This window comes from Petaurus breviceps, unplaced genomic scaffold (assembly GCF_028583685.1).
Source record: "Petaurus breviceps papuanus isolate PSGF00001 unplaced genomic scaffold, PetGlider_PUasm1.0 139, whole genome shotgun sequence".
NCBI classification, from domain to species: Eukaryota; Metazoa; Chordata; class Mammalia; order Diprotodontia; family Petauridae; genus Petaurus; species Petaurus breviceps.
Window position 1 is genome coordinate 90,701 of NW_027185697.1, and position 21,934 is coordinate 112,634.

General features: G+C 44.7%; 1 protein-coding gene across 1 annotated transcript in view; it reads left to right on the forward strand.

Moving 5' to 3' along the window:
- The first annotated feature begins 1,698 nt into the window (after positions 1 to 1,698).
- Positions 1,699 to 21,934, forward strand: part of RETSAT (retinol saturase) — a 44,705-nt gene continuing 24,469 nt past the window's right edge. The window contains exons 1-6 of the mRNA XM_069065755.1: positions 1,699 to 2,198; positions 11,394 to 11,576; positions 11,789 to 12,030; positions 12,795 to 12,996; positions 13,450 to 13,647; positions 17,194 to 17,313. Coding sequence (XP_068921856.1) covers positions 1,931 to 2,198; positions 11,394 to 11,576; positions 11,789 to 12,030; positions 12,795 to 12,996; positions 13,450 to 13,647; positions 17,194 to 17,313 — 1,213 coding nt within the window. The 5' untranslated portion in view covers positions 1,699 to 1,930. The remainder of the gene's footprint in view (positions 2,199 to 11,393; positions 11,577 to 11,788; positions 12,031 to 12,794; positions 12,997 to 13,449; positions 13,648 to 17,193; positions 17,314 to 21,934) is intronic.

Here is a 21,934-nt window from a genome sequence, read left to right on the forward strand (position 1 = left end):
CTCCTCTATGATCCCACAACTGGTAAGTGTTTGAGATTGGATTTGAACTCAGGTCTTCCTGACTGCAGGCCCACTTTCCTGTCCACTGTACCATATGGCCTCATGATCAGGCCACACCCTCAGCTCGAACAGGTATAAAGGCATGCCTATCATAGAAGGGTTAGAGCTCTCATCGATGCCCTGACCAAACTGACAGTATCCCAGGTGAAACTGGCATGCCAACCTTAATTATGCCTTGAATAAACAGATGCTCACAGAGGCTTACTACACGTTTAAGAGTGATTGTGAATTCTCAGTATTATTATTGTTATTATGCTTTTTGGTGTGTATTCCTATGATTTCTGGGCTGTGGCCCCCTTTGTTAACCTGCTTGTTTGCCCTCAATCTTATCCACATAGTTTTGTGGTTTGCCCATGTTGCTAGTTAGCTGACCTACCTACTATTATATCTCTTCTTTAAATACTTGCTTCTGGTTTATGAATATATAGTAACTGGTGTCATATGTGCATGTAACCATGAAACCTAGACTTCGAGTCACTGAAGAAGCCCATCACGTGAGGCTTTGCATCATGCATTGTCTGTTTGCATATGTTGTTGGGATATATTTGCTGTGAATGGTACCCTAAGGTGATGACATGGGACAGTGAGTTATTCAGCCTCATGCTGATCTGGAATTTAACACTATGCTGTTTAATTCCAAGTATCAAGTGCACCACAGAAGATTTGGAAAGGAACTGCAAAATTACAAATGGAAAGTACTAGCTGTGTGAACCTGGACAAGTCACTTAACCATGTTTGCCTTAGTTTCTTCATCTGTAAAATGAGCTGGAAGAGGAAATAGAAAACCATTCCAGTATCTTTTCCAAGAAAACCTCAAATAGGGTCATGAAGAGTTGGACACAACTGAACAAGCTAAACCCCATGTTTACAAGGGCATCAGGGAACACACACACACAGCCAATGGCAGTTTCCTACCACTTTTCCCCCACTTTCACTCACTTCTAGGTTTTCCTGCTATCATTAGACATCATACAGCAGCCTTTTCTCTTTTGAGGTTAGCCCCATTCACATATATACCTGCTTCTGCTACCGCCCCCAACCTAGGGCTTGTTGCTGTAATTAATCTACCAGTTTCCAGTTCAGCAAGCCTTATTAGTTGATTACGTATTCGACTAAGAAAGTGTGCTAGCCTGGAGGGATACTGAGACCAAACAGTCTTTGTCCTGGAGGATTTTATATTTGGGGGGCCTGAAAAATGACAGGAACTGGGATAAGTATATAGGTGATATTTGCGGGGAGAGAGAGTGGGGCGGGGATCGGGAAAGGCTTCAGTGGGAGCTCACGGTTTGCATCTCAGCCCCATTCCCTGCCCTCAGGTAGAATCATCTCCCTCCCTACACCTTTTTGTTCTCAGTAACCCTCCCAGCTCTCTGCTTGACCCCTGCTCCCCCAGCCCAGATACTCAGGGCAGTGACGCTGCTCCGTCCCGGCGCTAGTCCTACTAAGTGCTCCTTCTAAGTTGCTAGCTCATCACCCCTTCCCCGCTCCGTCTTGGGTCCTCTACTTTCCATCTTCTCTCTTGAGAATTTCGTCAGGTCCCAAGGGTTCAGTTTTATCTCTGCCGGGGCTCGCTAGCCCTGACCTCTCTCTAGTACACCAGTCCTGCCTTGCCAACCGCCGATTGGGCACCTCCCCCTCAGTGTCCTCCCCTCATCCTTCACCCGGCCCTCCCAGTTCATTTACTTCCTGAGCTCTCAGGACTTGCGCCTGGCAATCTCTTCTCCCCTAAGGTCAGTGTCTTTTCTCCTAGTCTTGCTTGGTCTCTGCCACTTGTTACTGGTCCCCGTCTCACCTCTCCTAGCTCGGGGGTGCTTGGCTTGCCGCTGCCCGTCCTCCTTGGCTGTTCTCAGCATAAGCTAGGGGCGGCCAGATGTCCGGAGCCCTTCCTAACCCGGGCCGGCAGACCATTGCCTCCATTCCTGGGGCAGCAACGCTGCAGCAGCCGGAGGCAGCCAGCACGATGTGGCTGTGGGCGGCGCTGGTGCTGGCGACTGGCCTTCTGCTGCTAATGGCTACGGTCCGGAGGCTCGTCCTGGGCCGCCGCTGGGATGGCCCGAACCCCTTCGCGGAGGACGCGAGGAGGCCGCCGCTGGCGCTGGTGACTGACCAGGAGGCCCGGAGGAGGGTCCTCCAGCAAGGTGAGCCTGGGGCCGGAGGGGGAGGAGAGCGGGTGCAGGCAGGAATAGAGACCAGAACGCAGCTAGCTTCTGGAGTCCAGAGAGCCGGAGGTTCGAATCTCTTCCCTGAGCCTCAGTTTCTTTACCTGGAAAATGCCATGGTAATTTGTAAAGTTTACTCGAGAACAGAACAAAGCATCCAATCCAATCAAACAAGCATTTACTTAGCGCCCACTTAAGCTGTTGAGGAACAGGGTAAACAAGGTGTTAATGCTTGGGGGGTGGGGGGAAGGGGAGAAGGCAGCGGGGTGGGGAACCAGAGCTTGGCTTCTGGAGTCCAGAGAGATGCATTCCCTGAGATCCCTTCCCCAAGCCTCAGTTTCCTTCCTTGTAAAATGCTGTCGTAATTTAGAGGATTTGTGGGAGAACAGCAACAAAGTATCCAATCAGCATTTACTGAGTGCCCACTCAGACCGCAGAAAGCTGCAGCACACAGTGAGGGAGGGCAGAAAGGGTCTGAAACAAGGGGGAGGGCCGTGGCCCCTTACCCTGACAGCGCCAGCGGGGTATCAGATCCTACAGGATCCTCAGCCAGTGAACCTGTGGTACCTACAATAATAGTGTAACTGTTATTATGATGAACAATATCATCACTAGTATCATCGCAGCCTGTTTTCCATAAAAGTGCTCCCCGAATAGAATGCCTTCTTTCCCCTTCAGATTACCCACAATCTCCTCTGCCCACATCTTGTCTGTATAAAGTTTTTTGTTTTGCCCGCTGTGTGTGTCTCCCATTGGACTGTGAGCTCCTTGGGGGCGGGTCTTGTTCTTGCCTTTCTTGGAACCTGTAGCTAGGTGTCACAATGCCTGGCATATAGTAGATACTTAATAAATGCTTATTAATAGACTGTCTTCTCTCTCTCTCTCTCTCTCTCTCTTCATGTCTCTCTCCCCCTCCTTCTCCTCCCCACTTCTCTATCGCTCCTTCCTCTGCCCTCTATCTATGTCTATAATGTTCTGTTCAGTTCGATGGAGGAGGAAGAGGGCCTCCATTTTAGGAAGGATGCTAACATATTGGGGTTGGTTTAGAAGTGAGCAAACAGTAGGGGCTAGGACTGGAACAGGGCATTCATGAAGCTGCTGAAGGAAATGGAGCTGTTTATCTTTGGAGAAGAGAAGACTCAGGGAGAACACAATCCCCAAAAGTTCTGACTTGGACATTATTTATTTATTTTAATGATTCATTGACATTTTTTTTGGGTTCCAAATTCTCTCCTTCCAATCCCTTCTCCACCCATTGAGAAGGCAAACTATGATGCCCATTATACGTGTGAAGTCATGCAAAACATTTCCAAATTAGCCATGTTGCAAAGAAAAAGAAAAACAATGTACTTCACTCTGCAGAGTCTTATCAGTTTTCTCTCTGGAATGTTCATCCTGAGTCCTTTGTAACTGACATGGATGATCACTGGTTTCAAGTATGTGAAAGGCTAAAAGGGGTTTGCCTTGCCCTGCTTGGCATCAATGGTTAGACCTAGGGGTGATAGATATGAAGTTTAAGAGAGGCAGCTTCTAGGTTGGCTCCCTTACAACTCAAGCCATTCCTAAGTAGGATTGCCTTCCTGAGGAGACCTTGGCCTCCCCTTCATTGGAAGTCTCCAAAGCATTGATTGATGCAGTAGAACAGTTTATTGTTCATCAGGAATTGGAGTAGATGGCCTTTGGTTTGCCCTCCAGCTGGGAGATTCCATAATTTTTCTGGTTGTGCACCCTAGGACTAAGAAGGAAGAAACACAGAAAGGGCAAAGGTCAGTGGCATATAAATGTCCCACAGCTGAGCAATACTGACCTTTATCACCTGGGCATCACTTTAATAACAGTAATATTTCAGAGACAGCAATGGCCTTTTCTCACTCCTCATTCTCCTTGATCTATCTGCAGCCTTTGGCACCGTTGATCAACCTCTCCTTCTTGATAGCCTCCTCTCTCTAGGTTTTTAGGACTCCCTCCCTCCACCCCCGTTTTCCTCCTACCCCTCTAACTGCTTCTTCTCTGTCTCCTTTGCTGTTTTCTCATCCAGATCATGCCCCTAAATGTAGATGTCCCACAGGGTTCTGTCCTGTGCCCTCCTCTCTTCTCTTCCTTCACTTGGGAATCTCATCAGCTCCCATGGATTTAATTACCATTTCTCTGCTGAAGACTCAAATCTTCCTATCCTGCCACAAACTCTCTGCTGGCCTTCAATCTTGCACCTCCAGTTGCTTTTCAAACATCTTGTTCTTGATGTCCAGTGAACATCTTAAACTCAAAACCAAACTCATTGTCTTTCCCCCTAATTCCTCTCCCGTCCCCCCACCATCTCTCCAATTACTGTAGAAGGCAACACCATCCTCTCAGTCACTCAGGCTCAACACCTAGGTGACATCTTCAACTCCTTCCTCCCTACCAAGCTGTCACCAAACTTTGTCAATTTCACTTTTGCAGAATCGCTCCAGTGGACCCACTACTCTCCTCTGACATTGTCTCCACCCAGGTGCAGACTCTTATCACATCATCACCTTGATTACATTAGGTCCATCCTCCACTCAGCCACCAAAGTCATTTCCTAAAGCACAGGTCTGACTATGTTACCCCTTTACTCAGTAAGCTCCAGTGACTCCCTATTGCCCCCAGTATCTAGCACAAAATCCTCTTTTTGGCATTCAAAGCCCTTCATAAACTTCCCAGTCTTCTTACAGCTCACCTCTGGCCTGTGGTCTTTGATCCAGTAACACTGGCCTCCTGGCTATTCCACTAACAAGATGCTGCATCTCCCTGGTTTTCTCTCGGCTGTCCCTAGGCCTAGAACATTCTCCTTCCTCCAACTACTGACCTCCCTGGCTTCCTTTAATTCCCGACTAAAATCCCATCATCTACAGGAATCCTTCCCCAACCCCTCTTAATTCCAATGCTTTTTCTCGGTTAATTATTTCCTATTTATCTTGCTTTGTACATATTTGTACAGCTTGCTTTGTACATATTTGGTTGCATGTTATCTCCATCATTAGATCGTAAGCTCCTTAAAAGCAGGATTATCTTTTGTTTCTTTTTGTATCCCTAGTGCTTGGCACAGTGCCTGGCACATAGTAGGTGCTTAATAAATATTGATTGATTGATTTTCTATGGGCACTCCCTCTACCCACATACTTTGCAGCTCCCCTAGTAAAGGGTCTTTGAGAGATGTTCTGGCCAAAATCTTCACCACCATACCTTCTGATAAATCTCTCTGGCCTTGGTTTTGTAGTTACTGGATGATAGATCTGGAGTTTGTCACCAGTCTTGTATCCCAGTGTGGCAGGAATGGCAGAGATCTTGGGCTCCTCTTCTGGACTTCAAGAACCCACCTATTCCACCGAGGCATTTGGAATCAAATTTAATAAGTCCCTGAAACCTTCTCAGGAAGGAATAACCCTAGTAGCTGACAATTACATAAGGCTGAGCTTTCCTTCCTCAAACACAGAAATATTTTTATTCCTATTTTATGAAGAAATGTGACTCAGAGAAAAGATTGCCTTTAGGCATTCTAGTAGTAAGTATTGGATCCAAAGGTTGAAACTGGATGTTGGGACTCAGTCTAATGCTATTTCTGCTCCTCACTCCCTCTTCTTATGTCCTCATTAACCTTTCTGTGACCTTTTCTCTCTTACCCTGTTTCACAAACAACACACAAGAAGCACTGGAGTTTTTGGACTCCAACCTCTAACAGGTTCACTCTTGATCTGGTCAGACAGAAAGGACAGGAAGACAGTTTCAGAGAGGTTAATAATCTTACTTACTTTATTCTAGTCTAGTCTTCTCGAGAGGGTTTGCTGATAATGGAAGCACCAACTCTAGAACATTCTCTAATGGCCCTTCTCGAAGGGGCCAGTGAGAACAGAGTAAGAGCTACAATTCCTAGGGAATCCCTGAAGCTTCAATGGGATTTCAGCAAACACTGATTCCCTTAAAGCCTTGATGGGGGCTGATCAACACACACACAGTGTTACACTGTCATATTCTCCTATGGGTTCTCCACTCACTAACCATGCCCACTTGCTTTATAGAGCAACAGAAAAAGAAGGCATATTGCCAGCAATAACCTCACAGGTTAACTTTAGCAATATTGTCTTTCAGTACAAGTGTAGTATCACTTTATCTCACTTCGAAGCTGCAGTAGGACTGCCTACCACTATGATTCTAGGAGGGATCCTTGGAGCTATTCTGGGAATTATTATATAATACCTGGAAACTAGAGATTGCCACGGCCATGGATGCTTGAAGTACAATCTAAAAAGAATAACAAAATCCCCCTTACTTACATACCCATTTCTGGGTTATCTTCTGGTCTCAAACTCTAGACTTTGAACTTTGAACTGGTTTAGCACAGTTGAGAAGGAGAGACCTATTATTTCTTGGAGGAATTTAGCTCCATTTATACAAGGTTTCAGCTCAGAGAGGGCTGGAGTAGGTGATTTCCAAGGTGCTTTCCACTCTGATGAGTCTACGGAAATATACTGGATTTGGAATTAGAATACCTGACTTTAAATCTTTTGTGTGTCCTGGGTCCTTTTGGCAATCTAGTGAAGCTTATGGACCCTTTCTCAAAGATGGGGTTTTTTGCTTGTTTTGTTTTTTAGCTGAGAAATTATTTTCTTTTTTTAAATTTTATTTTAGACTCAAACCCCAGAACAAAAATACAAAATAGAGACAAGAAACAAAAACATCACAAACTTAAATATTGGAACTTAAATACGAAGTAAGAAAGAGAAAAAAAGCTGTCATGTGCATAGGAGAACATAAGAGACGATTCAAAATATGTAACAATAAATTTTCATTTCGAGAAAGCCTATACGATACACTGTTGAGAATTGTCCATCGTTTCTTTGCTTCCTTGTAAGTTTTCTTTTGTTCTCTGCTGTGCACTTTTTAACTTTGTTCTTTTTTTCCCTCCCTCCCCTGCCCTGCCCAGAAGGCTACAATTAAGTTTAGATATGTTTCTCTATAGCTATAGATATAAACATACACACTATAAATATATATATATGTACATATATGGACATGTACTTTTCCAAACAAATTCTATTCCTCATCTTTGTTTTTATGTTCGTGCATATCTCTTGTTTTATCTCCCTCCTGCCTCCTATACTTTACTTGTACCCACTACCGTGCGGTCCTATTACTTGCCTACCCCCCTCGAAAGATCCTTCCCCCATCCTCCCATTCCCATAAATCTAAACACCCTTCTCTATCCCCCTTTTACCTATTCCTTCACCCTGTCCTCCAAAGATCCCTCCCTTGTCCCCTCCTCCTCCCATTCTCAGTGAAAGAACTCAGAAACAGAGTGGGCAGAAGAAGGTGTTTATTCTTCTTCTCTTGAAGAAGCGGGTGTGGTGCTCACTGGGAACACCCAAGAACACTAGGAAGCAAGAGTAAGCTTACATATTATTAGTGTATTCTGACTCCTCCCCTCAGTCAGGATTGGTTCAGACTCCTCCAGGTTGCAACTCTTCCTTACACACTACTGTACTGTACCTACTTACTACATGCCCTCCTTAACATGTTCCCCCTTCCAGATCATATATCCCATGATTAGAAAATGGCAGAATCTCTGCCTTTGGGCGTGTAAGTTATTTTAATGAGGTTAGTTGAACAGGCCCAGTAGTGAAGACACTTGTGACAGGGGCATGAGCTGTTTGTCATGTCCCAACCTTTCCAGTCAGGATGTGTACAACCACTGTCCCTGCAAAACAGGATATGAATGCTTATCACAAATTCCCATCCATCTGGGAGCTTTACTATTTCTCAAGATTATCTGTGGTAGCAAAACAAGATACCATAATAATCCCTTCTTACATTATCAGCCATTCTTCACAGCACAGCTGGGTCTGGCATTCCTTGTCAGCAAAGATTCCCTCAACCTTCTTGGGCTCAGACACCCAACTCCACTCCCTATCCCAGGGGTAAAATTTCCTGTGGCTAGGGCAGAGGCAGCCTCTCAAACCAACTAACCCCAGGGTTTGTCACTTGTGGTTTAAGCAGCTTGCCACTTGTTGTTAAAGCAGACCCTAGCTTGGAGGTATCTACCCTTCACTGGGACCAAACCTTGTCCTGGGATTTTTCTTCTGATCTTCTCTAATTGTCCCAGGAAGACCCCTGTTGTGCCCCTATTCTTAAGTATTTTTACCTGTACTTTGTTCACCCTAAGGTACGATTTTGTCTCTTTTATGAGGGAAAATCTTGAGAGCTCGGAATTTTCTGACCTACTCCACCAAGACCCAGAATCCTCTCCTACAAGTAATGTTTTTTAAATGAATAAAGTAAAATACAAAGGGCTACAAGGGAAACATAATGAAATATAGTTACCAAAATAAAACGGATTCCATCTAGACTCCAAATACTAAGGTAGCTTTCAACTCCAACTCCTATAATGCGTGTTTGGTGTAGTGACATTGACTTTGGAGTCGAGATGTGATTTGAATCCTGCCTGACACTTATTCCTAATGTAACTCTAAGTCATTTAACTTCTCTAACCCTTTGTTCCCTCATTTGTAAACAGGGCCATTAGTACTTTTGATACTTTGCGGATCAACCAAGATAATGGATGTTAGGTGCAAAATGCTATATAAACATCAACTTCATTTCTAAGAAGCAAATTTATAAGACATTTCCCAGTAACACTGCCAAAAGGCACCAAGCATATCTGGAATCCCATTAGGCTAGAAGCTTCAAATCTATTAGTTCCTGCTCTAAACCTGAAGGTTCTGTGTGCCATGACTGATGTTGTTGTATCCAGAAAACATGAGCAAGACCCAAGTAACAATTCAGAATTGAACCCTGTATTTTGCGCCATGTCGGCTGATCAGACCACATGGCGGGCTGATGGGATACCTCCCAAATTGTACAGCAGGGATCTCAGGTAAAGCCTCAGCTTTTAAAGGGACACCACTCGGCCCGGGGTTAGGTATTACATGAGCAGGAACTTGCAGAGGCCAAAATCAGTGATTGGTCAGTACACACCTTGAAATTCCCGCCAGCTCCAAGTCGCCTAAGTGTGGCTAAACCTGGCAGCCCACCCACCTCCATGAAGGAAAGCTGACTGGGGAAGGCAGAGCTAAACCTGCCAGTCTGCTCACTTTCATGAGGGAGAGCTGAGGTTGGGGGAGGGGAAAGAATGGGGCCAGGTACAACAACGTTATCTGCTATGGATGAAGTCTCTACTACTTCTACTAAGGCCTGTTGTTTCTACCTTCTTCACATTTCTTTTTATGTGTCCCATTCTCTACTCTAACACCAATATCCCTCTAATGTACCCTCTCATCTCCTCACCTCTAGACTACGGAAATTGCCTGCTTACTGGCAGTTCTACCTATCTCTCCTCATTCCAATCAGTCTTCCTGTAATTCTAATGGGAATCTGAAGATTTTCCCTGCCCCCGACCCTTTAATAGGCTTAAGTGAATCTGAGAACCTTCCCTGATTTGAAAATATTCTCTGCCCTCCTAATAGGCTGAATGTGGTCACATGGAGTCTGTGGTGGGAGGCTTGTTTTTCAGGAATGCCCATACCTTGTTACTTTGTGATTGGGCAGCGAGTCAAGAGGTTGTGACATTCTCTGACCCAGGAGAAGGCCATATATACCCTGATGTGAGATTTTGCTTTGGGGCTCACTTTGGGAAGAGTTGTGTAATTTGGCCAGATGAGACTCTGGGCAGCTGTTGAGCCCTCCTGGTTTTGAAAACCCAGATGTTGGTGGTTCCCTCTCTGGTAACTCTCTGGTCAGACAGCTGGAAGCCCTTTCTGCTGGTCTGTTTCTCTGTGTGCATTTTTTTTTGTCTTCTTTTAACATCTGTTCGTATTCTCTGAAGTTCAGGGTGCTGACTTTTTCCCCTGAACTAGGTAAGTAATATATGTTTGATTAAAGTATGATTGTTAACCCATTTTGAGTTGCTTTCCTTTAGAAAAGCAGATCTAAGAACCTAAGCCATCCTGGGTATGCTAGGGTGCTTACTGCTACACTTCCACACAGCCATTGTCAATCTTTCTAAAGTGCAGATCTGACCACACATGTCCCCACTCCCCCATTCACAAAACCCCAGTGGCTCCCTGTCACCTCCAGGATCAAATATAAAATCCTGTTTGGTATTCAAAACCCTTCATGCCCTCCCCCTCTTTTCTAGTCTTCTCATACCTTGACTCCCATCATGTACTATCTGACCCAATGACAGTGGCCTCCTGGCATTTCCTCCCAGGAGACACTAAGACACTTCATCTCCAGACTCTGGGCATTTTCACTGACTGACTCCTGCCCCTGAAATGCTTTCCTTCCTCATCTCTGCCTCCTGACTTCTGTGACCTCCATCAAGTCCCAGCTAAAATCACCTTCTACAAGAAGCTTTTCCCAATCCCTCAATTCTGGTGCCTCTCCTCTGTTGATTATTTCACACACACACACATGCACACACATGCACACACATGCACACGCACACACGCACACATGGCATGCACACACTCACCTGTTCATGGTTGTTTTCACATTGTGCCCCTCATTAGACTGTGAGCTCCTTGAGGACAGGGGCTGTTTTTGCCTTTCTCTGTAGGCCCAGTGCTTAGCACAGTGCCTGGCACACAGTAGGTACTCAATAGATTCTTCTTGACCGACAATCGCCAAAGATTCACAAGGATACCATGACCAACTTTGCCCTAGGGATCTTACGTCCTCACTGCAAAGCCTTATTCATCTCCCTGGTGTTGTTTCTCCTGGAGAAGGATGTTGGGGAATGACCCAACAGGGAAGGCTGGAGCATTTCTGTCAGAGACCGAGACAGCTGAGAGCCTCCTTCTCTGCCGGTGTACCTTCTTTTTGTCCAGGTGGTCCCAGAGCAGACGCACATAAACCTTCTTTCTCTCTGCTACTACCGTCCACAGTTCCTCATCCTGTTACTATTGTTTGGGCTCCAAGCTCTAGGCTCACCTTGGTACCATTCAGGTGCAGCTGAGCAGGTAGGAAAAATGTACATTGGATTGGACGACACCAGTTCAGATTACACACCTCACCCTCCTGCCATAGCCTCTGAGACATAACCCGTACTGGACTAATGGTTTTTCCAGTGCTCTGGTCCCCTAGGTCCCTTGTCCCACATCCTCCTTTCTTGGCACTTTCTGAGCAGTTGACGCCCTCTCTCCCTCTCTCGGGTTGCAGCTTTCTCGGATGCCCAAGTGCCAGACCAGCTGGATGCAGTGGTGATTGGGAGCGGCATTGGGGGCTTGGCAGTAGCCGCCATCTTAGCTAAAGCAGGGAAACGGGTCCTGGTGTTGGAGCAGCACGCTACTGCGGGAGGACGTTGCCACACCTTTGGCCAGGATGGCCTGGAGTTTGACACAGGTAAAGTGAGTTTGGGTGTTCAAAATTGGTGAAAATTTTGCCTAGAGCAGGGGAAGTGACCAGTGCCACCACAGAAATCGGTTTTTCCTCTGCCACCCTCTTGACAGAGGGCTCTGTGTGAAGGAGATTTGTAGATTTCTAGGCATTTTCATGTGACTTAGTTTCCTTTTTCTACCTCCTGAGGGGGTACCTTCCCTGCTACTGTTTGACAGGAATCCACTACGCTGGGCAGCTGAAAAAGAGCAGCTTTTGTCGCTTCTTCCTGGACCAGATCTCGGAAGGGCAGCTGGACTGGGCTTACCTGGGCTCCCCATTTGACATTGTGGTGCTGGAGGGACCCAATGGCAGAAGGGAGTTCCCCATGTACTCTGGGGAGAAAGCCTATGTTCAGGGTCTCAAGGAAAAGTTTCCTCATGAAGAAGCTGCCATTGACAAGTACATGAAGATGGTGAAGGTAAGTAAGACTGGGCTGACCTGGGAGGCTCCTCCCCCCAGGAAGGGCCAACACTGACCTGGGAGAGTGGAGATTGGGGAGGGACAAGAGTCCTGGCCCACCTGCTTCTCATCAGGACTCTGGAGGTTTGCCTGGCACTCCCATGCCATGGCCTCAAGGATTTCCTCCTTTATAAGCACTGAGGGCTCCAATGAAGAGACTAAGACACAATCTGGCAGAGGTAGGCAATTAAATCTTTAGCACCTAATAAAACCTTAGTAGGCTCTAGTTTATTAGATTAGCTCCTGTCACCTCACAGGGTCTTAAAGAAAGGAGATTTGATGGAGGGAAAGAGGGCTCAGTCCAGACTGGAGGCATTGAACACTGCTGTGAAGAATGAGCCATCTATGGGCAGAGTGGGAGGGGGCACAGCTTGAGGGCACTGGACAGAGTGGGTAGAGTCCATGAACAGGAAAAGGAACCCCAAGTTGTAGTGGAAAAACCCTAAAGCAAATATCCCCCGCTCCCCAGTTTTACCTTGAGTAGAGAAGGGCAGGACCCAGGTCAATGTATTCACCAGCATTGGCTTTTACTAAGTTAAGGATTTATGAGTCAAAAGATTTGTGAGTGAAATATTTAAAATGAAGATCTTTCTAAGAAATGCTTGGGAAGGACACTCTTTTTCATTTGGAGGAGACCCCTTGTCACTGGGGCCTCAGCAATTGGGGCTGGCAGGGGCAGGGATGCAGAAACTTTTTTCTCTCTGGGCTTTTTTCTTTCCCCAGGAGGTAGCAAAAGGAACACTTCATATAGCCCTACTGAAGCTCATCCCTTTGCCCATGGTGAGGCTGCTGGACAGGTGGGGGCTGCTGGCCTTTTTCTCCCCTTTCATGAGAGCAGCCACCCAGAGCTTAGCGGACGTGCTCAACCAGTTGCCTGCCTCCCCAGACCTCAAAGCTGTGCTCAGCTACATCTATCCCACCTATGGTATGGACCTGGGGCTCTGGGGATACTGTGGGTAAAGGGAGCAGCCGGGTGGGAAGGGGAGGGTGACTGCTGGTCTCTTGGCTTCTTCTTGCTTTGCTGAACATAAACAATGAGATTTAGATCTGAGCCCTTTGGAAGGCAGTGAACATATCAGCTGACCCTGGAGGAGTCTTCTCCACTCCATGTTCTTGGTTAACCAGAATTAGCTGCTCTCTTCAGATATGGTACCATTACAGTTCTGAGAGGGGGTACTCACCTACTGCCCCAGAGATCAACAAAAGGCCATGGTTGGATTGGTTCCCAGGCCCCAGACTACACCATGGAGTCCTAGGGAAGAGAAGATCCAGGCCCTCTGGTACATTCCACATCTACTGACTCCAGAAGGGATTACTGTCCCAGGCTGGATGGAGAGGGTTTGGCCAAGTATTCAATTTTCTCTCCTCCTTCTTTTAGGTGTGATCCCAAAGAATGCCAGCTTCTCTATGCATGCTTTACTAATCAATCACTTCCTGGAAGGGGCATTTTACCCTCGGGGCGGTTCCAGTGAAATCGCTTTTCACATTATTCCTGTAATTCAGCAGACTGGGGGTACAGTCCTCACCAGTGCAACAGTAGAAAGTGTGCTGCTGGATTCAGCTGGAAGAGCCTGTGGTGAGCTGGGGGTCCCAGGTCCCCTTTTCTACTTTGTTTGAATTGGGGGGTGGGACAGGCCAAGGGAAATTTAAAAAGGAAAAAGTACTTAGGGTAGAGCGAATAAGATATTGAGCATAGCTGACTCCCCTATCTTGAAAGCTCTTCCAGAGTGGTAGTCGGGGGCTGTAGTCTCATCTAGGAGACATGAAAGAACATTCAGGCACTCATATGTCCAGTTGATTTTGAACGTCGAAGGTGAGCAGAGTTGAGCTAGGAATGGCACTGTGTCAGACACAGAAATGAGTCAAAGGGAGCCACTGGGTGTCAGGAGTCTGTAGGCAAAGACAAATAATCATAATGTAAGATGCAATGTGTGAGATGCCATCTTAACAGACTTAACAGAAGTCTGGGGCAAACAGGTATTGGGAGCAGGGGATGTGGAGACAGTGTTTCAGGGAGCTGTGTAAGCAAAGGCAGGAACATGTCCCCTGTGTTCAGGGAACTAAGTCAGGGAGACCTGAGTTTGAATTCCAGCTGAGATATGTATCAAATATGTGCTCCATAACTTAACCTTCTATACCTCAGTTTCCAATCACGCCTCCCTCCCAGAGCTGTCGTGAGGATGGATTGAGGTAACACTGAGGTCTGCGCTTGGCAAGCCTTGAAGCACTCGATAAAGTTTAGCTATTGTTATCTAAGATGAACCTCAGTACATGAAGCCGCCATAGCAGCATTGGTGACAGTGGTAATCACTGGGGGGTCAGGGAGTTCAGGGAGTCCAGGAACCCCGATAACCAGAATCCCTGGAAAGCAGTCTGGAATGAATTCACAGACTCAAGCATTCTCTGAGTCAAGGCGGCAAAGACTTATTGTTACACTGTACAGCAGGCAAGAGTTCTTAGGAAACCTGCAACCTTAGAGGAACACAGTTAAAGTTTATATAGGATAATCTATAGTAGAACCTGTGCCAATTATGCTCACTAGGTGAGTCAGGGCAGGATTAGGGAGGAGTTAAGGAGTGGTCGGTGCTTAAAGGAACATGCACTTTTAATATCTCCAACACAGGCATATTGCCCAGAATTTACTGGGAAGTAGCCTAAGGGGGGGTTGCATGGATGTGTGGCTTTAGGCTTGAGACCTCACTAAGTCAGCTAGCGGTCAGGGCTGACCAAACAGCCACCCATCAGTGTCATGTTTGACAAGATGGATGTTGGGAGTATACATATGTCCCAAGTCTGAGGCATACATAACAAGGGATTCAGGCTGTATATAATGAACTTGGGAGTTACTTACAGATAATCTAGTGAAGGATTCATAGATGCAGCTTGTTATTGAACCAGGGGAAGATAAACATTTGGCTGGGGATTGATCTTGAATGGTTGCTAGTCAGAGTACTGTCGTGGGGAGAAGCTCTGAGGCTAGGGAGAGATGTGATTCCACAAACTGGGGTTCAAGCACAGGCACCCAAGCACCCTATCAGTAATAGCAACCTGGAAAGGTAAATTGGGTCTAGCTTGTTAAGAGTTTTTACTTTCAAACTTGAGAGTTCAGATTTTTTCTGTAAGCTATAGAAGATCACTGAAGACTTCTGAATAGGGAAGTTCCAATCAGAGCTGTAGACCTTAGGAAGCTGTTTCTGATAGCAATATCAAGGACTGGAGGGAGAAAGAGGGAGAACAGCTGGTTCTGGCTGCCTCCTGGACTGAACATTGACTGGATTTGGTGCAGGGGCTCAAGGAGGAGAGATGAGGCATAGAGTACAGTGGTTTTTCAGGCCTGGGTAAGAAAATGACTCTTGGTGCTATTAACCAAAACAAGGCATTTAGGGGCAGATTTGGGGAGGAAGAAGAGGAAGTGTTGAAGGAGGATGTGTCTGCACTTGGTCATGTTGAATTTTAGACAAATAAACAAGATCATGGGCTCAAGAGAAATGGGGGCTAGACATACTGATTAGAAAGTAATTTTCCTGGAAATGATGATTGAAACATTAGAAGTAGCTGACTTCACCAAGAGGAAAAAAGACAGAGGGTAAGGCTGGAACCCTGGGAACTTGTCCAAAGTTAGGAGTGGGAGGAGGAAGGGGAGGCAGTGCCAGAGGGGAAGAGTGTCAGCAGAGTGCAGCATGAAGGAGGCCAAGGGAGGGGTCTGTTATAGGGAGGCAGCTCTGGCAGTGTTGGAAGAATCAAGGGTAAGGACAAAAGACCTGCAACATCTTTACAGAACTAGGAGATGGCCACTGAAGGGGTGAGGGGAGTGTAAACCAGATTGGGAAGGGCTGAGGGAGTGGCGGGGAGAGGTGGGCATGGCTCCCCAATGCATCATCTTTTTTAAGGTCTGTGGGAAGGCAGTAAGTTTCTAAGCAAGGTCTTAGTCAGAATGGAAGAGGATTAGCTTCAAGCAAAATTGTGACATAAAGTTTACCTTCCTAAACTCCTTCCCAATAGCTGATAGCCACCCTTTTGACACCCACCTCAACAAAGCCCCTCTAACCCTGCCATGCCTTCTTTAGGTGCTTCCTACCTTTCTGGGTGTGTGGACGGTCAATCAGCTTATGAGGTGCCAGGCTTCCTGCTAAATGCTGGGGATACAAAGAAGGGTGTCCTATATTCAGCATGTCTTTCTCTCTTTCCCATATAACCCTCAAAGCAGAAACGGTTCCATTCTTATTTAGGAAGATTCAAGGTAATGCACACCAATATTTTAATAGTTAATTAAAGGAATTGTTAGCTCCCTCCTCAAATGCCCTTGTTGACTCTAAGGGCAAAGAATTGGCTCCAGTGGTGCATTTGTAGCATCGGGGATGGGGCTGTTGGGGAGATTATGGGGCAGGGTAGCATCCTGGGGGCACCTTTCAGCTGTGCCAAGGTTGGAGCTAGCCGGCTGCCCTGCCCAGGCATAGGTCCACTCTTGTAGGAAGTCAAATTGGCATGATTCTGGACTTTTTATCGGTAGGACTTGTGGTTGGCTACTGCTAGTTAACTCGAGGGCAGGTCTCCTGAGTCTACAGCTTGGTAGTCACACAACTCTATCAATGCCAGCACACAGGCTAGGGAGGGGTTCCATACTGGGAAGTCTTCATTTCCACCCAGATCTTCCCAAATCTTCCGATTTGTTTGAAGTGCTACTGCTGGAGCTTTAGTCATTCCTTTAAAGCTTTGAGACCTATTAATGTGCAAATTGGTCCCTTGGGAAAGGCTAATACTTAAAACTGTTAGTAGTGATTTATACTTCTTATACTAATAGGAATGAAGAGTTAGAAATTAAGGAGAGACCTTAGCACTTAGATCCCTAGGGGAACTTAGGGCGGCTACTGAACAGATAAGCTGGGACTCAGAAAACTTTCCCCTACTCTACAAGTTTGTCAGAGATCCAGACTGCCTAAAAGAGAACAGGGTGGGCCCTTTGATATGGGAAAGAAAAAAGGCCAGGAGAGGCAGTTTGGGGGAGATCTCAGACTTTTCTGCTCTAGAACCAAGAGCTCCTGGAAAGTCCTGGAGCCTTCCCCTCCCTTCTCCAAAGGCATCTGCACTTTCTAGACCTTATCTAGTCTCCTCTGTTCTGTAGGTGTCAGGGTGAAGAAGGACCAAAGACTGGTGAACATTTTTTCTCCCATTGTGATCTCCAATGCAGGAATATTTAATACCTATGAGCACTTGTTGCCTGAGAAAGCCCGATGTTTACCAGGTAAAAGCCACTAGTTCTGTGCCAACCATGATGCCTTATCTTAAAGCAGGTCAGCCGAGTTTGTGAGAAAAGCTTTTCTCTGCTCTCTTTCTCAAGTGTCCCACAAGTCTCTCCTTACTTAGGAAATGTGAGAATACCAATTCCGATTTCTGATTCCATATGAGTCCATTCCCGGGTGAAGTATTTGTGTTTTGGCTAAAGCCCAGAGGGTGATGGCAACTTTCTTTTCTATTGCTTTGTCCCTCCATTTTCCCAGTCTTCCTCACTCCCTCCTTGATAATATTGGCTGTCTCCCAACAGTTTCCCCCTTTCCGCTTGCATGCCTATCTTAGTGGAGAGAGAATGGGATTTGTAGCCAAGTGTTTGGGTTTAAATTCTGGCTTTCCTGCTTACTAGGTGTGTATGACCATGCCACTCTAAGCTTTGATAGCTCTCTATTGCTCTGAGATAAATGACAAATTCATCCAAGCAGTAAGCATTTATTAAGCTCTTCCTTTTGGGGAACACAAATATGATGAATAAATGCTATACTAGCAAGGAATTTAGAAGATAAGTACTTATATACATTTTAAGAACATATATACAAATAAATACAAAGTAGTTAAATTCAAGGTAATTAGGGAGAGAGGATGGGCTCAGAGGTCCTTAACTCTTTCCTGAGATGCTAGAGAGGACCCCAAAGAGCTTGTCCTCTGAATTGAAAAATTCCAGGAGCATCAAGGTCATCACAAGAACTTGGGGGACCTAGAACAAGGCCAAGTAGGGCTGACCACCTCACCCAAAAGCACAGCATAGGAGCAAGAGATTGGCCTTGGAACAAAGCTCCAATTCTGGAACTAAAACTGGAGAGAGGAGTAGATTAAAGAAACACCCCCCCCCCCACACACACACACACTTATCGCAAATCAGCCTCAACAATTCCTACATGCAAAGACACAAAGGAAAAAGTGAATTCCCCTGAAAAAGTGGATTTTCCATAAGAACTATATGAAGATGTAGAGGACAAGAAAACCATAAGTGAAAACTGCCCAAATCCCTAGAAACAGAGGGAGAGAATAGGTTGAAGAATCCAGCCACCTGTCTCCTTACAGGAGTTGATGGACCCAAGATGAAGGGCCAGCCATGCTTTCTGAAGCCCCCCAGTTATAAGGAGGGGCTTAACAGTGATGCCAGAAGGGGGAGAGGAGGCAGCAATGTAACTTAAAAAAATGCACAGAAGAGAAGGAGGCACAGACAAGTAAAACAAGTTGGAGAGTAATGCATAGAATTTATTATATGCCTTAAAAAGGGGGGGGCATGAAGTGGAGATTCATAGGTTCATAGATATGCCTCTTTTTTGTATTCTGCTGTCTATATGTAAATGGACTTTTTTTGGTGTTTAAATTTGGAATAAAAAGGGACAGCTAGGTGGCACAGTGAGTAGAGCACCAGCCCTGGAGTCAGGAGGATCTGAGTTCAAATTCAGCCTCAGACATTTAATACAAAAACTAGCCGTGTGACCTTGAGCAAGTTATTTAACCCAATTGCCCTCCAAAAAGCAAAAAAAAAAAAAGGTTGGAATAAAAAATTGAAGTTGCAAAAACCAAAAACAAACTAAAAAAACCCCAAAGTAACGAGGTTTCAACAAGCAAAAAAACAAAAACAACAAGCTGCACATTATATGGATTATTAGAAAAGGACTGCCTAGTTTTATACATGAAAATAAATTTCAGCATGATTGCCTCACAGTTGGTAGATTATTTCATGTAACTCATTCATGTGAGATTAGGAATCTGTGGGCCAGAGATAGTGACTTGGTCGGTCTGCCTGACGTGAATTATGTAGCTAGTTAGTTCATTGGGCCTTGGCTCAGGACACCCAGATTCAGTTCTAAGTCTGCCTAGATTAATGATCCTAGCCCCAGAGTAATATCCTCACAAAGTACTTATCACAGGCTGCAGGTCGTTTAGGGGAGGAAAGAAAGGTTTGCTGCCACCCTCTGAGCAAATCCTTGTGGAGAAGTATTTGGGTCAACAAACCATTAGGTTAGCCATTGGGTGATATGATCTTAGATTTAAAGGGGGACTCCCTTAGTCCCTGCCAGGTTGTAGGTTTTAGGGTCTTTCAGAAAGACCACAACCCAGGCACTGGGGTATAGAAATCCATCTTGCCCTACAAGAGAGTTGGAGGGGAGGTGAGAGGAGATAAGAGAGAACAGATTGGGGGAAGGATATTCAGTAGGCCTGCTACTTTGGGGTGAGAGGTAGGGGAAAGACAGGGAGAAAATGTGTAACTCAAAATCTTGTGGAAATGAATTTGAAAACAAAAATAAATAAATAAATTTATATAATAAAAAAAAGAAACCACAATCAGCTTTCTGTCCAACCCAGTTTATCTCCATTCATTCCTACTGTGTGCCCTAGACATGCTTAGTTTAGCTCTGTAAAAGAAATGCTAATTGCCATCATTTATATAAACTGGCTCTTATTTATGTCAAATTATCATGTAGCAAAATAATGTTTATACATCTTAATTCTGGTTACATGAAGTTTGTGCTAAAATTTGTTTGACTGTAATACTGAATTGTGCATGCTTGTCATCTGCCTAACTTTCACTTAAAAAAAGCATTATTAATGCATTTTGTTTGGTATGCAAATTAATTTCCAATATTCTCTCCCCCACAAGGGAACTTTCCCTTCAATAACAACAAAAATCTTCATTAACTTTTAGGTGGCTAGAGTATGCAACGTTGTGCACCCTTCACCCATTGCTTTTTATCAAGAATTTTGTTGTTTAATCATTTTTAATTACATCTGACTCTTTGTGATCTCATTTGGGGTTTTCTTGGCAAAAATACTGGAATAGTTTGCTGTTCTTCTCCAGCTCATTTTACAGAAGAGGAAATTGAGTTAAACAGGGTTAAATGACTTGTTCAGGGTCCCACAGCTAATAAGGGTCTGAGGCCAGATTGGAACTCAGGAAGATGAGTCTTCCTGACTCTAGGTCTGACCATTTAGCCACTGTGTCACTAAGCTGCCCATTTATTTACCAAGAATAAATTAATATTTTCACAGAATTCCAGCTTTAGAAGAGAACTCGCTGGTTCTCTAGTTCAACCTTTACCAGAAAAAAAAAAGCTCATTCTCCAACAAACTTGATTAAGTAATCATTCAGTCTCTGCTTAGAAACTTCCAATAAGGAGGAACATACTACTGCATTACAGTGGTAGTCCATTTCATTATGGGGACATTTTCCTTACATCAAGTCTAAGTTTTTCTCTTTGTAACTTCTACCCATTGATTCTATTTTGGCCCTCTGGAGCAAGACAGAATATGTGTGTGTGTGTTTATGTACATATAAGCATGTATATAGTTATTAATAATTTCTCTATCTTGGATACCAAACCCTTGTCAGAGAATTTGATATCAAGATTCTTTTTTCTCATTCAGCCACTTCCTTCTTATGCTAGGTGCATTAATTTTGTCTGTGCAGAAGCCTTTCAGTTTCATGTTATCAAAGTAATCTGTGTTATCTTTTGTAATTGCTGCTATAATGTGGTTTGGTTAAGAATATATCTCCTATCTATCACTACGAGAGGTGTATGATCTGTTTCTTTCAATTTTTTTTTATAGTCTGATCTTTAATATAAAGATCACATATTCATTTAGAATATAATGTGGAATATGGTAGAAGGTGTTGATCTAAGCCTAATTTCTGCCAAACTGCTCTCCAGTTTTCCCCAGCAGCTTTTTATCAAATAAAGAGTTGTTTCCTAGGTAATTTATGTCATCAAAGTAATTAAATTCCATTGTTTCTGCTTCTCCCTTGTCCAGACTTGTCCCATTGATCTACCCCTCTACTTTTTAACCAATACCAGATGGTTTTGATAACTGCTGCTTTATAGTATAGTTTGAGATCTGGAAGTGCTATTCCCCTTTGTCCCTACTTCTTTTCATCATTTCTCTTAATATTCTAGGTGTTTTTTTCCTAAATGAATTTTCTTATTTGATATTTTCTTATTAGTTCTAGAAAGTGTCCCCTTGGTAATTTGATTGATATAGTATTAAAAGTGTTAATGAACTTTGGTAGTGTTTTATGTTATTATTATTATTATTATTATTATTATATTGACACAGCCCAGCCATGAGTACTGAATATCCTTCTAGCTATTTAAGTTGTTCTTTATTTCTTTAGGAAGCACTTTGTAAATGCATCTATACAAGTCTTCTGTGTGCTTTGGTAAATCAATCCAGATGCTTTATGTATTTTGTAGTTATTTGGAATGGGATTTCTCTTTCTATTATCGCTTCTTGGATTCTTTTATTATTATTATTATTTTTAAAGCAATCAGGGTTAAGTAACTGCTCAAGGTTACATGGCCAGTTATTTCTGGGTGTGGTGCTGAGTATCTGAGCCCGGATTTGATCCAGGTCATCCCGACACTGGAGCCGGTGCTCTTACTCGCTGAGCCACCTGGCCACCCCTAAGCAACTGGGGTTAAGTAACTTGCTCAAGGTTACACGGCCAGGTGTTTCTGGGTGGGTGCTAAGTGTCTGAGCCTAGGATTCGATCTCTAGGTCATTCCAACACTGGAGCCGGTGCTCTTACTCGCTGTGCTACCTGGCCACCCCTAAACAAATTT